This window comes from Cetorhinus maximus, chromosome 2, assembly GCF_964194155.1.
Source record: "Cetorhinus maximus chromosome 2, sCetMax3.hap1.1, whole genome shotgun sequence".
NCBI classification, from domain to species: domain Eukaryota; kingdom Metazoa; phylum Chordata; class Chondrichthyes; order Lamniformes; family Cetorhinidae; genus Cetorhinus; species Cetorhinus maximus.
The window spans coordinates 219882507-219899834 of record NC_135880.1 but is presented as its reverse complement, the minus strand read 5'-3'; the positions used below and the strand labels follow the sequence as shown (position 1 = coordinate 219899834).

Below are 17328 nucleotides of genomic sequence, written 5' to 3'. Positions count from 1 at the left end.
ATTCGAATTCTGTTGAGTGTTTAAGGGGAATTGGGGTACAGTATTCTGTATAAGCTGCATAGTATTGCAGGTCAAACTTAAATACAGTGCCAGCCTCTTCCAGTTGCTGAGATGGTGAAGATGGTGTGTAATTGTACAGACAGACCAGAAGGTGCAAGTTCAGATAGCTGATCCCTGACACTGTTGCAATGAACACACTACGATCAGCTTCGGGACCACTGGTTGGACAAAGGAAAATCAGCCAAGTTTTCCATTCCTGATTCTAGTGGGGAGGGGGGGAAAAATCTACATCCAAAATAATGTCACAGCTGAATCAGTCCAAACCCACTGTGGATTCATCTAATCAAGCTAGTGTGAACAGAACTGGGACGTACCTGAAATGGAGTCAGCGGACATGAGGGAATTGAGATATGCTGGTTGGATCTGTCCAGTCAAAGTATGCACATTACCAAGGATGTTAAACTAGTGCCAGGGAGAGTTAACTCAACAAAGTCCAGTTGTACAGAAATACACTATATTGACAATGCAAAGGTTTGTCCATCCAGCCACCTTTTTCCACTGAGGGAAAGGATGAGCACAGAGGGCAGGAAATATTTTGTATAAGTAACTGTTCCTCATGTGCAAATGTGGACAGTGAGTGCAGTTGAGTCTGATTTTATCCTCACCCAAGTAGGGATAGTGAGGGAGAGAGAGAATGAGTAAGAGAGAGGATGAAAGGCAGAGGAGAATGAGGGGGAGAGAGAGGGAGTGAGAGAGGGAAGTAAGAGAAAAGAGAAGGGGAAAAGGAGAGGTGAGTGAAAGAAAGGAGGTGGAGCGAGAGGGAGCAAGTGAGAGCGAGGGGGAGGCAGAGCTGTGGAGTGAGGGAGGAGGAGAGGCAAAGAGAAAGGGGACTGAGAAAGAGGAGGGGCAGAGGAAGAGAGGGGAGTGAAAGGAGGGTAGAGAGAGAGGGAGGCAGAGTGAAAGTGGAGAGAGAAGACAGACATGCACACTTTCCTGTGGAAGTTGCCACATGGAAAGCAGGTGCGGGAGCTGTGGCTGATTTATTTTTCCCCCTTGCCTAGTGGTATTTAATCAAACTGTGCCACCTCAAAAGCTGCCAAATAATCTACTGTTGTTTTTTTAACCAGCTATTATTATCCTTTTTATATTTCTATTTCCCTTGTGTTACCATTGTTCTTTTGAGGCCTGCAAACAGGCTTCTTCTATTGTCACTTTCTCTGAGGCATCTGCTGGTGTTTTAGAGTCTGGTGACATCAGGGAACCTTCAGTCAAACCCTTTTCCTCCTCCTCTTTGCAATAAAGGAGAGAAATTGCAGTGATGTGGCTGGGAGTTGAGTCAAACTATAAATTCAGTCATTTTAACACCAGCTGGTTGCTTTTAAATGTTCTACTTATTCAATAGCTGAGTATGTGAAGTAATAGAAACATTAATATTAGATCCTACAATTGAGTATCTACTGAACATAGCAGTGAAGTAAAAGACATTATATTAATTTTTGTTTTGGATTTCCTGCATCCAGTAGCTTTTAGCTTTTTGTTTTTATATTAAAGCATGTTTGTTATTGTAGCTTTTCCTAGCTTGTGTTGTGGGTGCAAGGGGAATTCTGTAATCTGATTATAAAAGCCACACGCTATGAAGTAGGTGCTAAAAACTCTTTTACAGCTTCCATTCAGAAACTTACTTTAAATCACTTATCAAATTTAAAAAAAATACTGAATGAAAATAGCAAATATAAAATTTCAGGTATTGCATCTACCAAAATTCTTGTGGTCACTAAGCGATTTCATTTTTGTCATCTTCCTTTACTGATACTTAAACCTTCATTTTCTCCTTGTTCCTCCTTATCTCTTTGCTTTACTGGCCTTTGGGTGAGATTCTTCTATGTACATTTATTGTGAATATTTTGTGCTTACTGTAGTGGAACCTCTGGCAGCATGTGGCGACCTTGGGGGAGAGCACTGAGCTGGGGGACTGGTCAGCTCCTGTGAGCCCCCTCCCTGCTGGGAGCAGTGCCTTTGACAAACTGAGGGGTGGAGCCGGATGCCATGAGGTGAAGGGGGAAAGCAGCAAGGGCTAATCCAGGGCTTCTGAGTGGCAGTGTGGGAGGAACCTAGGGCAGCTTGAAGCCCCGAAGGGTGGCTAAAGAGCCAAGAAGGGAATTGGAAACCAACTGGCAGCACCTCTGAGTCTGAGAAGCCTCATGAGAGTTAGAGAGAGAGCGAGAGCGAGCGAGAGATCAGGACTGCAACCAGGAGCTGGGCAGCAGAACAAGCCTGATGAGTGACTGCGTTCAGGAGCTGAGGGCCCAGATAGGACCAAGATCTGGAGCATCAGCAGGGAATATTCTCTGTAAATGGTTTGTTTCTTGGAGTTACACTTCCCCTTGAGGGTTGATACCACTTTTATGTCAATGGAATAAAAGAACCTTGTTTTATAATGTTTGTGCAGTCTGTGTACTTGAAGCATGTGTTACATTATCTAGGTAAGGGGTGATAGCTTTGGGGAACGGTGTCCTGGGTTGGTATCTTGTAATTGCAGGTCAGATCTAATGCAGAGTGAAGCTCCCCTCGTCTTTGACAATAAACATCAGCCCCAAACTCAACTCAACTCTACTGCAACAATGTGACAATTCACCATCTCCCACATCAGCTATTCTATTGCTTCTCCCTATGAATTTACCAGGTATGAATGAATGAGAGCAAAATTAGGACAGTTTTGTTTCATGGGCTCAGTGCCCACTAGGAACGAGGTTAAGATTACCTGAATACAGTATGTTATATTTTAAAGATAAGGGACGATGCAGGGTGTAATCTTCTGGAACAGCAGTTTGGCAGGGTGATGCATAGGTTCATGCTTGGCAGGAACTTTATAATTTCAGCCTTGCTGAGGTAAGGAGGTCCTGAAAAGGGGAGGTTGGTGGTGGGTGGTAGGGGTGGGTTAGGGTGGGGGTGGGTGTGGCAGGGTGGGGGGGGGGGGCTGGGTATGGGGGTGGAGTAGGGTAGGGGTATGGGGTGGGTGGGGTAGGCATCTCCCTATGAATATGGAAAGGAAGCATTAAATGGGCATTCCTCCATGGGCCAGCCTCATGTTTGCCTGGGCAGCAGTGTGGAAGGATCAGGAGCAGCTCAACCATTCACACTCATGGTTAAAGCTGGCACCTGGACAGGAATCGCAAGAGCTAAGGAGGAAAAACAGGACCATAAAAAAAATGGGGATTCCGTCGGGTATCACTTTCACACCGGAAGCACTTCAACACATTTTGTCACACTCACCATGACAGGTGCTAACTGCAAATCCAATGCGTTTGTGAGCGCGGTCGAAGACTACATAAAACCCCTCCATGATGACGGCACCCATCACCGTCCCTGTGGTAGACTGGGAGATGGCAAATTTATAACAGTCATCCTGCGAAGTGGCCACATCTTCAACTGGACGTAGATATTGCTGTGAATAAAAGAAACGGAGGACCGGAAGTCCATCATATGCTCACAACTTGGTCGAAATCTCCCAAACGTAGAACCCTCAGAGCCAGCATAGAAAGTGGAGATTTTTGAAGAATCATACAATGGTAACAGCACTGAAGGAAGCCATTTGGCCCGTCTTGTTCATGCCAGCTCTCTGTAAGAGCAATTCAGCTAGTGCCACTACCCTGCCCTTTCCTTGTAGCCCTGTAATTTTTCTTTTCTCTTCAGGCCTTTATCCAATTATTCATCTCATGAACCTGGACTGGACTAGGAATGGCTAGAGAGGAAAATCACAGCTTCAATTCCTGCTCTGTCCTGCACTAACTGACCTTCAGTTTTTAATAATTAATTTATGGCATGTGGGCATCACTGCCAAGGTCAGCATTTATTGCCCATCCCTAATTGCCCGTGAGTAGGTGGTGACGAGGCACCTGCAACTAAATGGCTCGCTAGGCCTTTTTAAAAGTTAATTAAGTATCAACTATATTGCTGTGGGTCTGGGGTCACATATACACCAGATCAGGTAAGGATGGCAGATTGCCTTCCCTGAAGGACATTAATGAACCAGATGGGTTTTTACAACAATTTGGTAGTACCATTTTTTTTTATTAATGAGACTAACAATGGCATTTTTTAAAATTAAATTCCTCCAACTGCCATGGCGGGATTTGAATTCATGTCTCCGGAGCATTAGTCTGGGTCCAATAGCATTACAGCTAGGCTACCATCCTCCTAAATCTGTGATGAAGATGCTACAATTGACCTCAGCATACTTGAGTTAGGTAGCAGGGTTAGCCAGGGTTCTTGCTGTTGATTGGTCTGCAGTGACCTCTACTATGAAATGGATGTGAGATGAGAATAGGTTTGAGCTTGACTGTGCAGTTTATCCCTATCTCTGTAATCTCCAGTCCTTAAGATGTACTTCTTTGACCAAACATTTGGTCATCTGACCTAATATCTCCCCGTGTGGCTGGTGCCATATTTTGTTTAATAATGCTTCTGCGAAGTGCACTGGGACATTTTGCGTTAAAGGTCCTATAAAAATATAAGGTCTTGATGTTGTTTGATAATCTGCCAAAATCAATTGCCTAGACGCGTCACTCTTGGCAAGCAAAACGTTATGGAGGCTGAGTTATCGTCTAGTTCTTAGCAGCAATGAAATCTCTTGGACAAACCTATAGGCTCTAGTAAAGGGTTTTCCGAATGTTAGGAATGCTGGGGTAATCCTCACCCTTCATACCGTTCTCTTCATTTGCTTCATGATTGTGGTAATTTGATGCGTAATATACCTTTGAGAAGAATATTATAATAGAAGATCACATGACTTTAGTATCCAATAGCAGAGTAGCGCGGGCTACCTTAGTAGTCAGTAGGAGTAGTCTAGAGTTAGAGTCTGTAATGTAGAGACAGGGTTTGAGTTGTAAGCACACAAGTGTAACTGCTGAGTTCCTTTGTAAATGAGTAGAATGTGTTCTATATAAGAACCGTTTGCTGATCTACTCTGTCTATGGTACCAACTCAGCCATCCTTAAACAAGCGTGCAGCCCAGATCCATTAGTTCAACTAAACTAGGGACCAGGATCCAACAATGATCCAGTAGAAGACACTTGTAAATCTCACTGCTGCCTCATATATGAAAAGTGAAAGGTAAACAAGAGAAGGGGACAGAAGGCTAGATTAATAATTCCAGTTCTGACAAAAAGCCAGTGACCTGAAACGTTAACTCTGTTTCTCTCTCCACGGAAGCTGCCTGGGCTGCTGGGTATTTCCAGCAACCCCTGTTTTTATTTCAGAGTTCCAACATCTACAGTATTTTTCTCTTGATCTAATAATGGTACATGCCATCCTGTGGGATGGGTATATGTTGTTGCTTCTAATCATCATGTTAGTTTGGTTCAAAGATACAGCTCACAACTGAAATTCTCGCATCCTATCTATTCGATCTATCCAATGGCGAGAACTCTAAAAGTTGGACCTACAACCTATGTGGCAAAAAAAAACCCTCATTATTAAGGAAAGGTTAAATCCATTAAATGTTAGAATTGAGAGGGAGGAAAAAAAACCCCAGCTCGTTAGTGTCTCGCTAACTTACTTGTGGTAGGATAGTGATTTGGAAAGATTGATTAGTGGCCTCCCCCATGAGGTAGAGCGATATTGTTGGGAAGATATGCCAGGGCGTGGTGCCAACCTGCCAGCAAACCAGCTGCTCACCCAACCAGAATCCATCGGGGAATTTCTCCGTCTGTCAAGAAAAAAAAGTTGAAAAAAAAAAGGAAGGTAGTCATGATGATCATGAATATTTCATTATCCCAAAGGTCCTTAATAAAAAGCAGATGTTGTACTAGTTTCCAAATACTGTTATTTATCATTTAAACATGCATTTGTGTGTTATGTATATTAAGATATGGCACAAGGGAGTCTGACCATTGCAAATTCACAACAGACAGACAAAAATGAGGAAGGCCATTTGGTCATCCATCCATAAAGAAGCTACAGTCATGCCCCAACTGCAGCATCTATTTCTTAACTGATTCCAGATTTTACTTTTTCCTCGTATCCTATTCAGCAGGGCCCCTTCCAGATGTTCATTTGCTGTGTGTGCGTGAAGAGGAATTTCTTCCAATTAGTCAGTTTGAACATCTGCTTCTTTTATCACAAGTGGTGACAATGACTGTCTACAACCTCATACACTTTCTGAGATCATTTCTTGGTTACTTCAAGGCTGAAAACTTAAGTTTCTTCCATCTTTCCTCCTAAGTCAGTCTTAGGGATCAGTCTCAACAGCTTTTCACTTCACAGATGCCAAAGACCATAAAATATCTTCCTCTGGATCTCAGTAATCATGCTGATGAAGTGAGACCAGTGCAGTGTATAGTTAATGCCTGACCTCCTTCACCTTATACTGACTTAGATCAGTGCTAAGTGCTCCACTTTAACCGTTGGGCACGTTGAGCAGCAGGTCTGCTCATATCTCTACAGCTCTTCCAGCTTCACCTTAAGCTAATTCAATAGCATGTACATCTGATGCCCATCAGTTTTGTTCCAAGCTAAACTACTTTACACTGAGGTACTGCCCACCCACTTATATATTTTGGCTTATCATTTGGATGCCTTGTGATTAGGCTGCCCCTTCTAGCTTTGGATCATCTGTAAGTTTGACCACTTTGCTGTTCCATGATTTCAGGGCTATTGCTTTCATTTCCTCGAAGTTAAGTCTTTTTAATAATGGAATCAATCTTCAACTGTGAAGACAGGACAAAGCCTGAAACCATGGAGAATTCTCAGTACACAAAGAGGTTTCCTAATATCATGCAGCTGACAGCACAATAAAGACCATCCATCATGCATGTTCATAAGAACATGAGGCTGTGACTTCAAGCTAGTCACATTTGGGATTCATCCTTATTACTGCTCAAAACGTAATTCCTAAAGGCCTGAAAATCTCCCCCAAAAACAGCATTTGTAGCACTGTCTCTCAATGCATTGTATTGTTTGATCGACAGTTAAAGAAAGCAAAAATAACTGGTTTATATATTTATTTAATATTTACATATTAATATAAATTAAATATCTAATTTATATAGCATCATTCACGACCTCAGGATGTTGCAAAGTGCTGACTGAAGTACTTTTTGAAGCATAGCCACTGTTTTAATGTAGGAAACATAGCAGCCAACCTGGTACAGCAAACTTCCACAAACAGCAAGGTGATAATGGCAGATAATCTCTCTTTGTGATATTTGTGCAAGGATAAATATTGGCCAGGACACTGGGGAGAACTCTCCTGCTCTTCTGCAAAATATTAATTTTTTTTAACGTCCAGCTGAGAGGGCAGACTGGACCCAATACTAATGTTTCAGTTTAAAGTTACCCATGCATTAAGTGTTTAAAGTGTTGCGTTGTCATCGGTGGCTAGATTCTAGAAGCAGTTACTTTTCTTCATCTCTCCTGCAAGTGCTGACTTATGCAGGTGTACGTACAGTTATATGGGTGAGGGTTGTCTTGTATCTCACCCAAGTGCTGTACTTCATTCAGTAAAACCTGGTTCGTGGGTAAATGCAGGATAGTCAACCTTGAGAGTCATTGCAGTATGAGTCCACTCCAATCTTGACTTGATATCAGATGTGTGGACTTACCAACAGGAGTCACTGGACAGCGATTAAAAGAAGAAACACTAGTGGACAAGGTTGGTGGAAGATTTGTTAGAGGTGTATGAGATTATGACAGGTTTGAATAAGGTAGACAAGGAAAAACTGTTCCCAGTAACTAAAAGTTCAAGGACTGGTGGACACAGGTTTAAAGTTTTGGGCAAGAGATGCAAGGAGAAGGTGAGGAGGAACTTTTTTATGCAGCAAGTGATAATGGCCTGGAACTCGCTGCCCATGAGGGTGGCAGAAGTGGAAATAATCAATGATTTCAAAAGGAAATTGGATGGGTGCTTGAAGGAAATAAACCTGCAGGGCTACAGGGATCAGTGGGGATGCAGAACTGACTGGATTGCCCCATGGAGAGGAGGCATAGATTGGAAGGGCCAAATGGCCTCCCTCTGTGCCATAAATGACTCCATGATTTTGTTTCCCCTCCTCTTAGCTAAATGAGGCCAATTGCAAGTCTCTATCATTGCGTGTGTTGTGACCAACTAACTCTGCAGATAAAGCCTAGAACTTTCCATAAGATTTTTTACTGCAGTATAATTGGAGTGTAAGTGAAGGAATCACAGAATGATACAAAAGAGTTCATTTGGCCCATCGTGCCTGTGCTAGCTCTTTGAAAGTGCCAACCAAGAGCCACATTCCCTACCCTTTCCCCATAGCCCTATAAATAACTTGAGGGCAACAAATCTAAATACTAAATTACTAGAGGAGTGGGAATGAAGACAAATAATAGGCTTAACGAATTTGCATCAACTTTCTTTCCTTTTAAGAAACAATACTTAACAGAAGACGCGGCTTTGATGGATTTCACTGCGGCTTGGAAGACCTTCTTGGGTAGCCTGAGGTTGGTGGTTCCACTATCTACGATGCTCTTGTCATAATTGTACTGGAGAAAAGATGTAACAGATGTAACAGACAGATACAATTGAGTTTCAAGCCCAAATGAATAATGAGTGATGTGCAAATGAGAATAAGTGACCAGTTCAGTTGAGGGATTGTGGTAATCAGTGAGAACCTGACAAGTGGTATATTAACATTGTTCGTCCCCGTCGTTAAATTGCAAAATTCTACTTAATCCTGGCAATTATGTTGTGTATAATTTATACAAAATGTCTTCTAAATTCACAGTATTTTACTGAGAATAAGTTCAGTGTCAGGTTGTGTATGCTCCAGCACATAGACTTGTGTTTAGTTGAGTGTGTGGGAAATGTATTTCAGAGTGTGGGAATTTCTCACCTCTTTACAGTCCAGATTCAGGTCCTGTCCATTGATCTCAATCTTTACTATAATGACCTCATAGTACCACTCCTTCCTGATTGGTGTAAACCAGATGTTGCCCAGATACAGTGAAGAGTCAACTCCACCAATTATCTATAACATGGTGATGAAAAAGCGAGACATGGTCACATATTCCATAAAGTCATCCCTTACCTCAGTAACACACCAACATTTCCACCTTAAACGTATCTGCAGCTATCACTTGTAGCTACTTCATAAACTTTATTCCCTAAAATGGCTCATCTGAAAACTGAGCCATATAAAAGAACAGCGGTAGGCCATTCAGCCCCTTAAGCATGTTCTGCCCTTCAATTAAAGCATGGCTGATCTGTATCTTAACTCCATCTACTCCACGCAGACCAGATGGCCCTGAGTTCAGTTCGTTTTTTGGGTACTGGGTTAGCTGATCTCACTCAAAGCAGAGAAAGGGGGGTAAAATTTGTTTTTTCTCTGCCCTAGCTAGTGAGAGAAATCAGAGTTGCCAGCCTTGGTCTCTAGCTTACACAGATGCCAGGTGAGGAGGGGAATGACCTCTCTCCAATCCATGGTCTACTCACGCTCACTGAGTGGAATTTTACGACCCTGTCATGGTGGGGGCGGAGCCGTAAAATGCAGCGAGCTGTTCGAAAGTTCATTGACTTCGGTGGGACTGTAAAATCCCGCTGGCTTAAAATTCCACCCATTTGTCTGGGCTCATGGTTAAAGAATGGCCAAATCGGACAAGGTAGTAGAAGGCAGCTGTTATCACTTGAGACACATCCCAGTGGATGACAACTCCTTCAGGAGAGGAGAAATGGGAGCAGGTGTAGGCCATACTGCTCCTCCAGCCTGCTGCACCTTTTATTACGATCATGGCTGATCTTTGACACAGCTGCACTTTCCTGTCTGATCCCCATATCTCTTGATTCCCTTGGAGACCAAAAATCCAACTATCTCAGCCTTGAATATATTCAACAACTGAGCAGCTACAGCTTCCTGGGGGGGAAGAATTCCAAAGATTTACAACACCTGAGTGAAGAAAATTCCTCCTCATCTCAGTCTGAAATGGCCGACCCCTTGCCTATGCCCCTCATCTCTAGATTCCCCAGCTAGGGGGAAAACAGCCTCTCAGCGTCTACCCTGTCAAACCCTGGCAGAATCTGAAATGTATCAATGAGATCACCTCATATTCTTCTATACTCCAGAGGTCATTGACCCATCCTACTCAATCTCTCTTCATAATCCAGCGCTCTTTTGCCCAGCAGTGATGTGTATCTTAAAGAAACTGGTAGACAGAAGACAGTAAAATAAAAAAAAACTCCAGTCCTGCTTCGTTAAAGGTTTACATTTGAAATGATAACCTGCTTTTTTCTGTGAGACGTCAACTGATTTCAATATGAATTAACTGCACTTTTTAAAATCTACAAAGTAGACTTGTGTGTTTGACTTCTGCAATACACATCATCAGGTGAAGGTAGTACAAGCATTAGGTAATGGAATTTAGACAGATATGTCAAGCATAAATTTTCTTGTCGACCAAGTACAAGACAGGCAGAAGCATCTGTTTTCAATATCTCTTGACTGTTTCTCAGGTTTTGTTTCAGCAATTGCTTCAGTGACAAGACCACCCCTAGTCAGAGAACCTCAGCATTTATAAAAACAAACGAAAAAAAAATGCTGGAAATACTCAGCAGGTCCTGCAGCATCTGTAGAGAGAGACAGGTTAATAACCTTGCATCAGAACAGCTCTGATAAGAACATAAGAAATAGGAGCAGGAGTAGGCCATTTGTCCCCTCAAGCCTGCCCTGCCATTCAATAAGATCATGGCTGATCTGCCCTAGGCCTTAATTCCTCTTTCGTGCCAGCTCCTTATAGTCCTCAGCTCCCCGATATTTCAAATATCTACCTACCTACCTCTTTAAATACTTTCAGTGATCTAGCCTCCACAACTCTCTGGAGTAGAGAATTCCAGACATTCACTATCCTCTGAGAGAAGAAGTTCCTTTGCATCTCAGTTTTAAATGATAGGTCATCGACCTAAAATGTTAACTCGGTTTCTCTCCATAGATGCTACCTGACCTGCTAATTATTTCCAGCATTTTTTTGTTTTTATTTCGGATTTCCAGCGTCTGTGATATTTTGCTTTTGTGAACATAGGCAGTTGCTGATCTAGGGTACATGCTGGAGGAATAAAGACGATTACTAACTTTCCCTGAATAACTGACCACGGATGCACTTAACTGCGAGCAGGTCTAAACACAGAAGGTGCAGAGGGTGGTGGGGTGGGGGAGTGAAGGGGGACATTAGACTCACCATGCTCCCTCCCACAGACGATGTGGAGTCTGAGTCGTTCAAGGAGAAGCCTGTTCCACAAAGCTGCAGCGAGAAGATGTTGGGGACCTGGGTCTGCTTCACCAGCGAGTCGAAAAAGGGTTCCAAGTTTTCATCGGGCTGTGGAGATGACGGGGGAGGACAAGGTCAGGAGGTAACTCAACAATGAAACCACATTCTTCCTTTAAAAGAAAATTCATAGACGCCAAAGTAAGCTTTAGACTGTGCAAACTGATCATAAATGACAGAGGTCCAGCATACGTTAACGATTCCCAAGTTGTGATGAGAGCATATGAAATAACATAGGAACAGGGGTAGGCCTCAAGCCTGTTCCACCATTCAATTAGAGCACCCAAGACTGGCAATAACAACTCAATTCAGAAAAAGGCACAGAAACATTATTAAACAAGCAAAGATTCATAGATCTTGCTGTATCTGCAGCACATGAAGAGAAGAATAGCACGCAGGAACAATGAAAGGAAAGGAATGTTGACTGGTTCTGTAAAGTATTCACCAGTTGGGAACATGGTTTCTGGGTACAGGACGACACAGCTCCCTGTTTGCTTAAGTTTGGGAAATGCTTGTATCTGCCAACATTTCCCATTTAATTTTGAAATGTATTTTCCCGCTCTGGATTGGTGGAATGGATTGGATTTGAACTGTTCAGGATTGGTGGATTAGATTAGATTAGATTTGACAATTAAAAAAAAAGATTTTCCACCGATATTTGTTTTCAACAAAAATGTTGCCTTTTTAAATACGGCTACTCAAACAGAAATCAAGAAGTTTTAGGGAGCAGGCACGTGATCGCTATCTCCTCAGGCAAACTACTGCATCCCAGTGCCTGAGCAGAGAGTTTTCAAGTAGTATTAAGGACCGGTCTGAAGGGAATATCACCTTCTGGAACAGCTGTAGTGACATTAGACGGTTTCAAGAAATAGTACCAAAACTGCAAAAAAAAAACATACGCTTGTGAAAACCATAGCAAGGAGAAAAAGGAATTTGATTCCCTAAATCACCAACAATGTTGGATCAAATTTGGAAATGGTATAAATTATAAATATAGGCATTGCAGGTTCAGTTTCTTTTCTGTGCTATTCTTAATACAATCCTCAACCCATTTGTGTTGACCCATTTAAAATAAACTCAGCTCGTGTGCAAATTTGGAGCACAAAATTGCTCAGAAGTTATTCAAGATGCGCAGACTCACCTTGCAGCCCATATGGGTGATAGGGAAAAAGTTTAAGATGAATGACTTTGTGGCTATATTAAAAGATCACAGGCAGAAACTTAACACAGGAATTTAACCTGCGGGTGTCAAAAACATATTTTTCAAACAAAACAAGAAGGACAATTATAAGAACGAGCCAAGAGATCTGACCAAGTCTATGGGGTATTAATGAATATTAGATGTTGGATTTATACCTCAAGCTTCAATCAGTTTGTTGCTATGGTAATATAACTATAGAGGCAGTGTACTGGCAGAACATAAGCACATAAGAAATAGAAGCTAGAATAAGACTGCTTTCTTATTCTATAAGATCTACCTCCCAATCCCCACATCCCTTGGTTCCCTCAGTGTATTAAAATCCATCGATCTCATGAATATGAGAGCGTGACTATGAACATACTGAACAACTGAGCATCTGCAGCCCTCTGGGATTGAGAATTCCAAAAATTCACAACCCTCTGCATGAATGAATTTTTCCTCCAGTCCTAAATGGCTGACCCCTTATTCTGAGACTGTGACCACCTAATTCTAGACTTTTCCACCAGAGGAAACAGTCCCTCAGCATCTACCCTGTCAAGTCCTCTCAGAATTTTATACATTTAAATGTGATCATCTCTCATTATTATAAACTCCATTAAATATTCTACTCAATCTCTCCTCATAGGACAACCCTCTCATCCCACAAATCAATCTAGTGAACCTTTTGATGCATCCATTCCCCCCTCCCCCACCATGCAAGTATATCCTTCCTCGGATAAGGAGACAAAAACTATACATTAGTCCAAGTGTGGCCTCACCAAAGCTCCATGTAATTGCAGTAAAACTTCCTTACTCTTTTACTCCACTCCCCTCACGAGAAAGGCTAACGTACCATTTGTTTTCCGAGTTACTTGCTCTGCCTGCACGTTAGCTTCCTGTGATTCATGTACAAGGACACCCAAATCTGTGTGAATACTAGTTTGTAGGTTTCTACCTTATCTTTCCATTGTAGGGAGCTATCCATTAGAGCAGAAGAAAGGATGGCATGAGAAAAGGCCATTTGGCCCATCATTCCGCATTCACAATCTACTCCATTATGAACTCTTACTATCACATGTTGTTAAGCCCTGCAGAATATTTGTTTGGGCATCGCTTTTTCATTCTCCCAAAAAAAAAGGAGAATTAAATGAAACTCTAGAATATCCCTCCACTCCATATAACCATAACCACAGTCTCCACCATCAGCCTTTGTTCTCCACAGACAACCTAAGGGGGTATTTGTATTTGATGATTTTAGATAGGATAAATACAATGTAAAATGTTTTTAGCCAGCTGTACATCTGAGTACATTTCACTCTTTCTGTAGAAGTGATGGCCAACGTAGATAACTGATCAAACCTATTGGCATAATCGGTTTAAAAAATGTCACCTTGTTTCCATCTTTCACTAAATCAAGAGAAACTAATTGAAATATTAACTGTAGAATTGATTAATTTTTTTTTGATTGCTGAGCCACACAGAAAATTTTGAAGGAGCGTGGTAATATTCAAATGTTAACAACGCATCAACAACTTTGATTCACAGTTTAGTTGTTGACTTCAAAGAAATATCTGTAACATTACCTTGGCAGAAATCCAGCTCAGATTAAATTCTAGCTTCAGATTCCTATTCTACGGGTACACTAAAAATTTCTATCAACATTATATTGTGAAGGTTCTTTTGGCCAAAAGGCTTTTTAAAAAATTCATTCACAGGATGTGGGCATCACTGGCTGGCCCAGCATTTATTGCCCATCCCTAAATGCCCTTGAGAAGGTGGTGGTGAGCTGCTTTCTTGAACCGCTGCAGTCCATGTGGTGTAGGGGAGGGAGTTCCAGGATTTTGACCCAGCGACAGTGAGGGAACGGGGATAAAGTTCCAAGTCAGGATGGCATGTGGCATGGAGGGAACTTGCATGTGATGGGTGTTCCCATGCATCTGCTGCGCCTGCCCTTTCAGGTGGTAGAGATCACAGGTTTGGAAGGTGTTGTTGAAGGAGCCTTGGTGAGTTGCTGCCATGCATCTTGTAAGTGGTACACACTGCTGCCACTGTGCGTCGGTGGTGGAGGGTGTGGATGTTTAAGCTGGTGGATGGGGTGCCAATCAAGCGGGCTGCTTTGTCTTGGGTGGCACCAAGCTTCTTGAGCGTTGTTGGAGCTGCACTTGCCTAGGCAAGTGGAGAGTATTCCATCACACTCCTGACTTGTGCCTTGTAGATAGTGGACAGGCTTTGGGGAGTCAGGAAGTGAGTTACTCACCACAGAATTCCCAGCCTCTGACCTGCTCTTGTAGTATTTATATGACTGGTCCAGTTCAGTTTCTGGTCAATGGTAACCCCCATTTATTGCCAATCCATAATTGCCCTTGAGAAGGTGGTGGTGAGCCACCTTCTTGAACCGCTGCAGTCCATATGGTGTAGGTACACACAGAGCTGTCAGGGAGGGAGTTCTAGGATTTTGATGTGATAATGATGAAGGAACAGCGATATAGTTTTAAATCAGGATGGTGTGTGACTTGGAAGGGAGCTTGCAGGCACTGGTGTTCCCATGCACCCGCTGCTCTTGCCCTTCTAGGTGGTAGAGGTCGGGGGTTTGGAAGTTCTGCAATGCATCTTGTAGATGTCACTCCTCAGGCAGTGTAAGAAAGGGTAATTAACCCGCAGAATTTTGCTGCCTTTCATTACTTCTATATAATATTCATTTTATACGTAAATCTGGCTGTTAGTTTCAGTATGGATGTTTTGTTCTGACCTTATGATACAGTTGGGCTTATGTATGGATCCCAAGTGATGTCCAGTGGAGGATTCAACAAGTGGGGAATTATTATTAATCTTGGGCAAGCTATCTCAGGTACAGCATGTATAAGGAGTCAGGTTCTGAATCAAAGGCAATCCAGTCTGGTTTATGGAAAATACTTCTGTGACCTGAACACAAGATACATTGGGAGAAAGCCTAAATTGTAATATAATATAATTTTCGCTATAACTATTGCCATTTCCAACCAAATTATTCAACATCTATGACTTGGAAGGAATTAAGTGGCACATCACCAATCTCTTCGGTTGAGCATTTGTGCCCATGTATCCAGTGCTTTTGAGTTGTTTATTCAGCACTGCAGTTAGCAACCAGAGAGACAGTTGCTAAAGTGTTTGATTTGGAATGTTGTTTTGTGTGGATGTGAGACTTGGACCTTAGGCAAAGAGGAGGCCGACTCGCTAAACAGCTTTGAAATGTGGGTCTGGAGGAGAATGGAAAGGATCAGAAAGATTAAGAAATGATGGAGTGCTGAGTAAAGTGAACCAACAAAGAAATTTGCTGAATGGAATTAAGAACAGAGAGTCTGGGTAAAGCACAGCTCAAGAGGAAAGGGACTTATAAGAAATGTTATGGAGGGAAGATTTGGAGGAAAAAGCAGAAGGGAGAGAATATCAATGCTGGATGGCTTGAAAATTAAAGGAAGTCATTGGAAAATGAAAAGACTGCCATAGGATAGGGAGGTATGGGAAAAACTATAAGCCAAGGACCTGCCTTTGGGAAGAGCACACAATGATGATGAGCCACTGCTTTAGCAGGAAAACACTCCTTCGCATTTTTATTCTCATGCTCATATTACATAGGTGGTTCACGGCACAAAACTTAACTAAAATAGCTTGCTTGGATATAATCTATACATTCACAGCTAACAGTAGATGTCTGACACTGGTGTTTACTGACCCATCAGAGGATTGATGATAGTGAAATCATCGTGGAGGGAATGTCAGCAAAGAGTCTGAAAATGATCACTGGGGAATGGGGTGTAATTGCTTCATGTCTGAAACCATTGGGAAGCAGGGTGCCGCTCTGGGTTTTGGGCTTGGCACTGAATGTAGGCTGCATGCATGAAGTGTAAGTCTTTACTCTTAGATGGCTGTGAATGCCCTTGGTGAAATGACTGGGGGGCAACCTGAATTCAGTTCCTGATGGACATGAAAAGGTCAGGAGAAAATTCTCTGCAATCAGACAGGCAATAAACAGATGTTGTAGTTTAAGGAAATGGCAAATGGAGAGGGATTCCTAAAAGTAATTCATTATGAAAAATGCTTTTCAACCCTTTGCCAATGGCATAAGATTTAAAAATTCTCATCCTTGTTTTCAAATTCCTCCGTGGTCTCGTCCTCCCTGATCTTGGTAATCTCCTCCAGCCCAACAATCCTCTGAGCTCTCTACACTCCTCCTACTCTGGCCTCTTGCATATCACTAATTTTTGTTTCGGGAATTACTAATTCTGGTTTGAAGTATTCCTGGATATTTGATCATGTGACATTTGAACACATGGAATTTGATCATGTGACACTAATTAATCCCAGAACATGACATTTCCCCATTGTTTGCAAATGTCACTGCATTCCCTGTATCACCAAGCTCCAGATAAAACATTTGACGTGTGCTTTGTAGTGAGATGAATAGCGCAATATATAAATGAAAGAAAAGACAAAAAGAATAGAAAGATTTACAGAGAAATAATGCTTAAATAAAAACTGCTTTTGTGCAATGTTCCCTCTAAGCTCCATGTGTACGTGGTTGTACAGCAATCAGAAGTTGAAGAGAAAAAAATTTGCAGGGCTATGGGGAAAGAGCGGGGGGAGTAGAGCTAGCTAAAATTACTGTTGCAGAGAGCTGGCATGGACATGATGAGCCAAATGGCCTCCTTCTGTGCTGTAACCCTTCTATGATTGATGCTGTGATTCTATGAACATTCCCTTTAAGGCTGGGCAGCAACCTTAAAGGGATCTGCGCAGTGTAACAACAAGGGATCATTGCTTCTGTGATGTTTCTACAGTATCAATCACAATAAGAGACGTCAAATGAATCCCACTGACTCAACCGGAACAAT

At 42.2% G+C, this 17328-nt stretch overlaps 1 protein-coding gene across 1 annotated transcript in view; it reads right to left on the bottom strand.

Annotated features, from left to right (window-relative positions):
• bace1 (beta-secretase 1) overlaps window positions 1-17328 on the bottom strand; it is a 94511-nt gene that overhangs the window by 3438 nt on the left and 73745 nt on the right. The window contains exons 4-8 of the mRNA XM_078532893.1: window positions 11191-11328; window positions 8856-8990; window positions 8404-8505; window positions 5558-5707; window positions 3274-3445 (exon numbers count right to left, since the gene is read on the bottom strand). Of these exons, the coding sequence (XP_078389019.1) occupies window positions 3274-3445; window positions 5558-5707; window positions 8404-8505; window positions 8856-8990; window positions 11191-11328 (697 nt within the window). The remainder of the gene's footprint in view (window positions 1-3273; window positions 3446-5557; window positions 5708-8403; window positions 8506-8855; window positions 8991-11190; window positions 11329-17328) is intronic.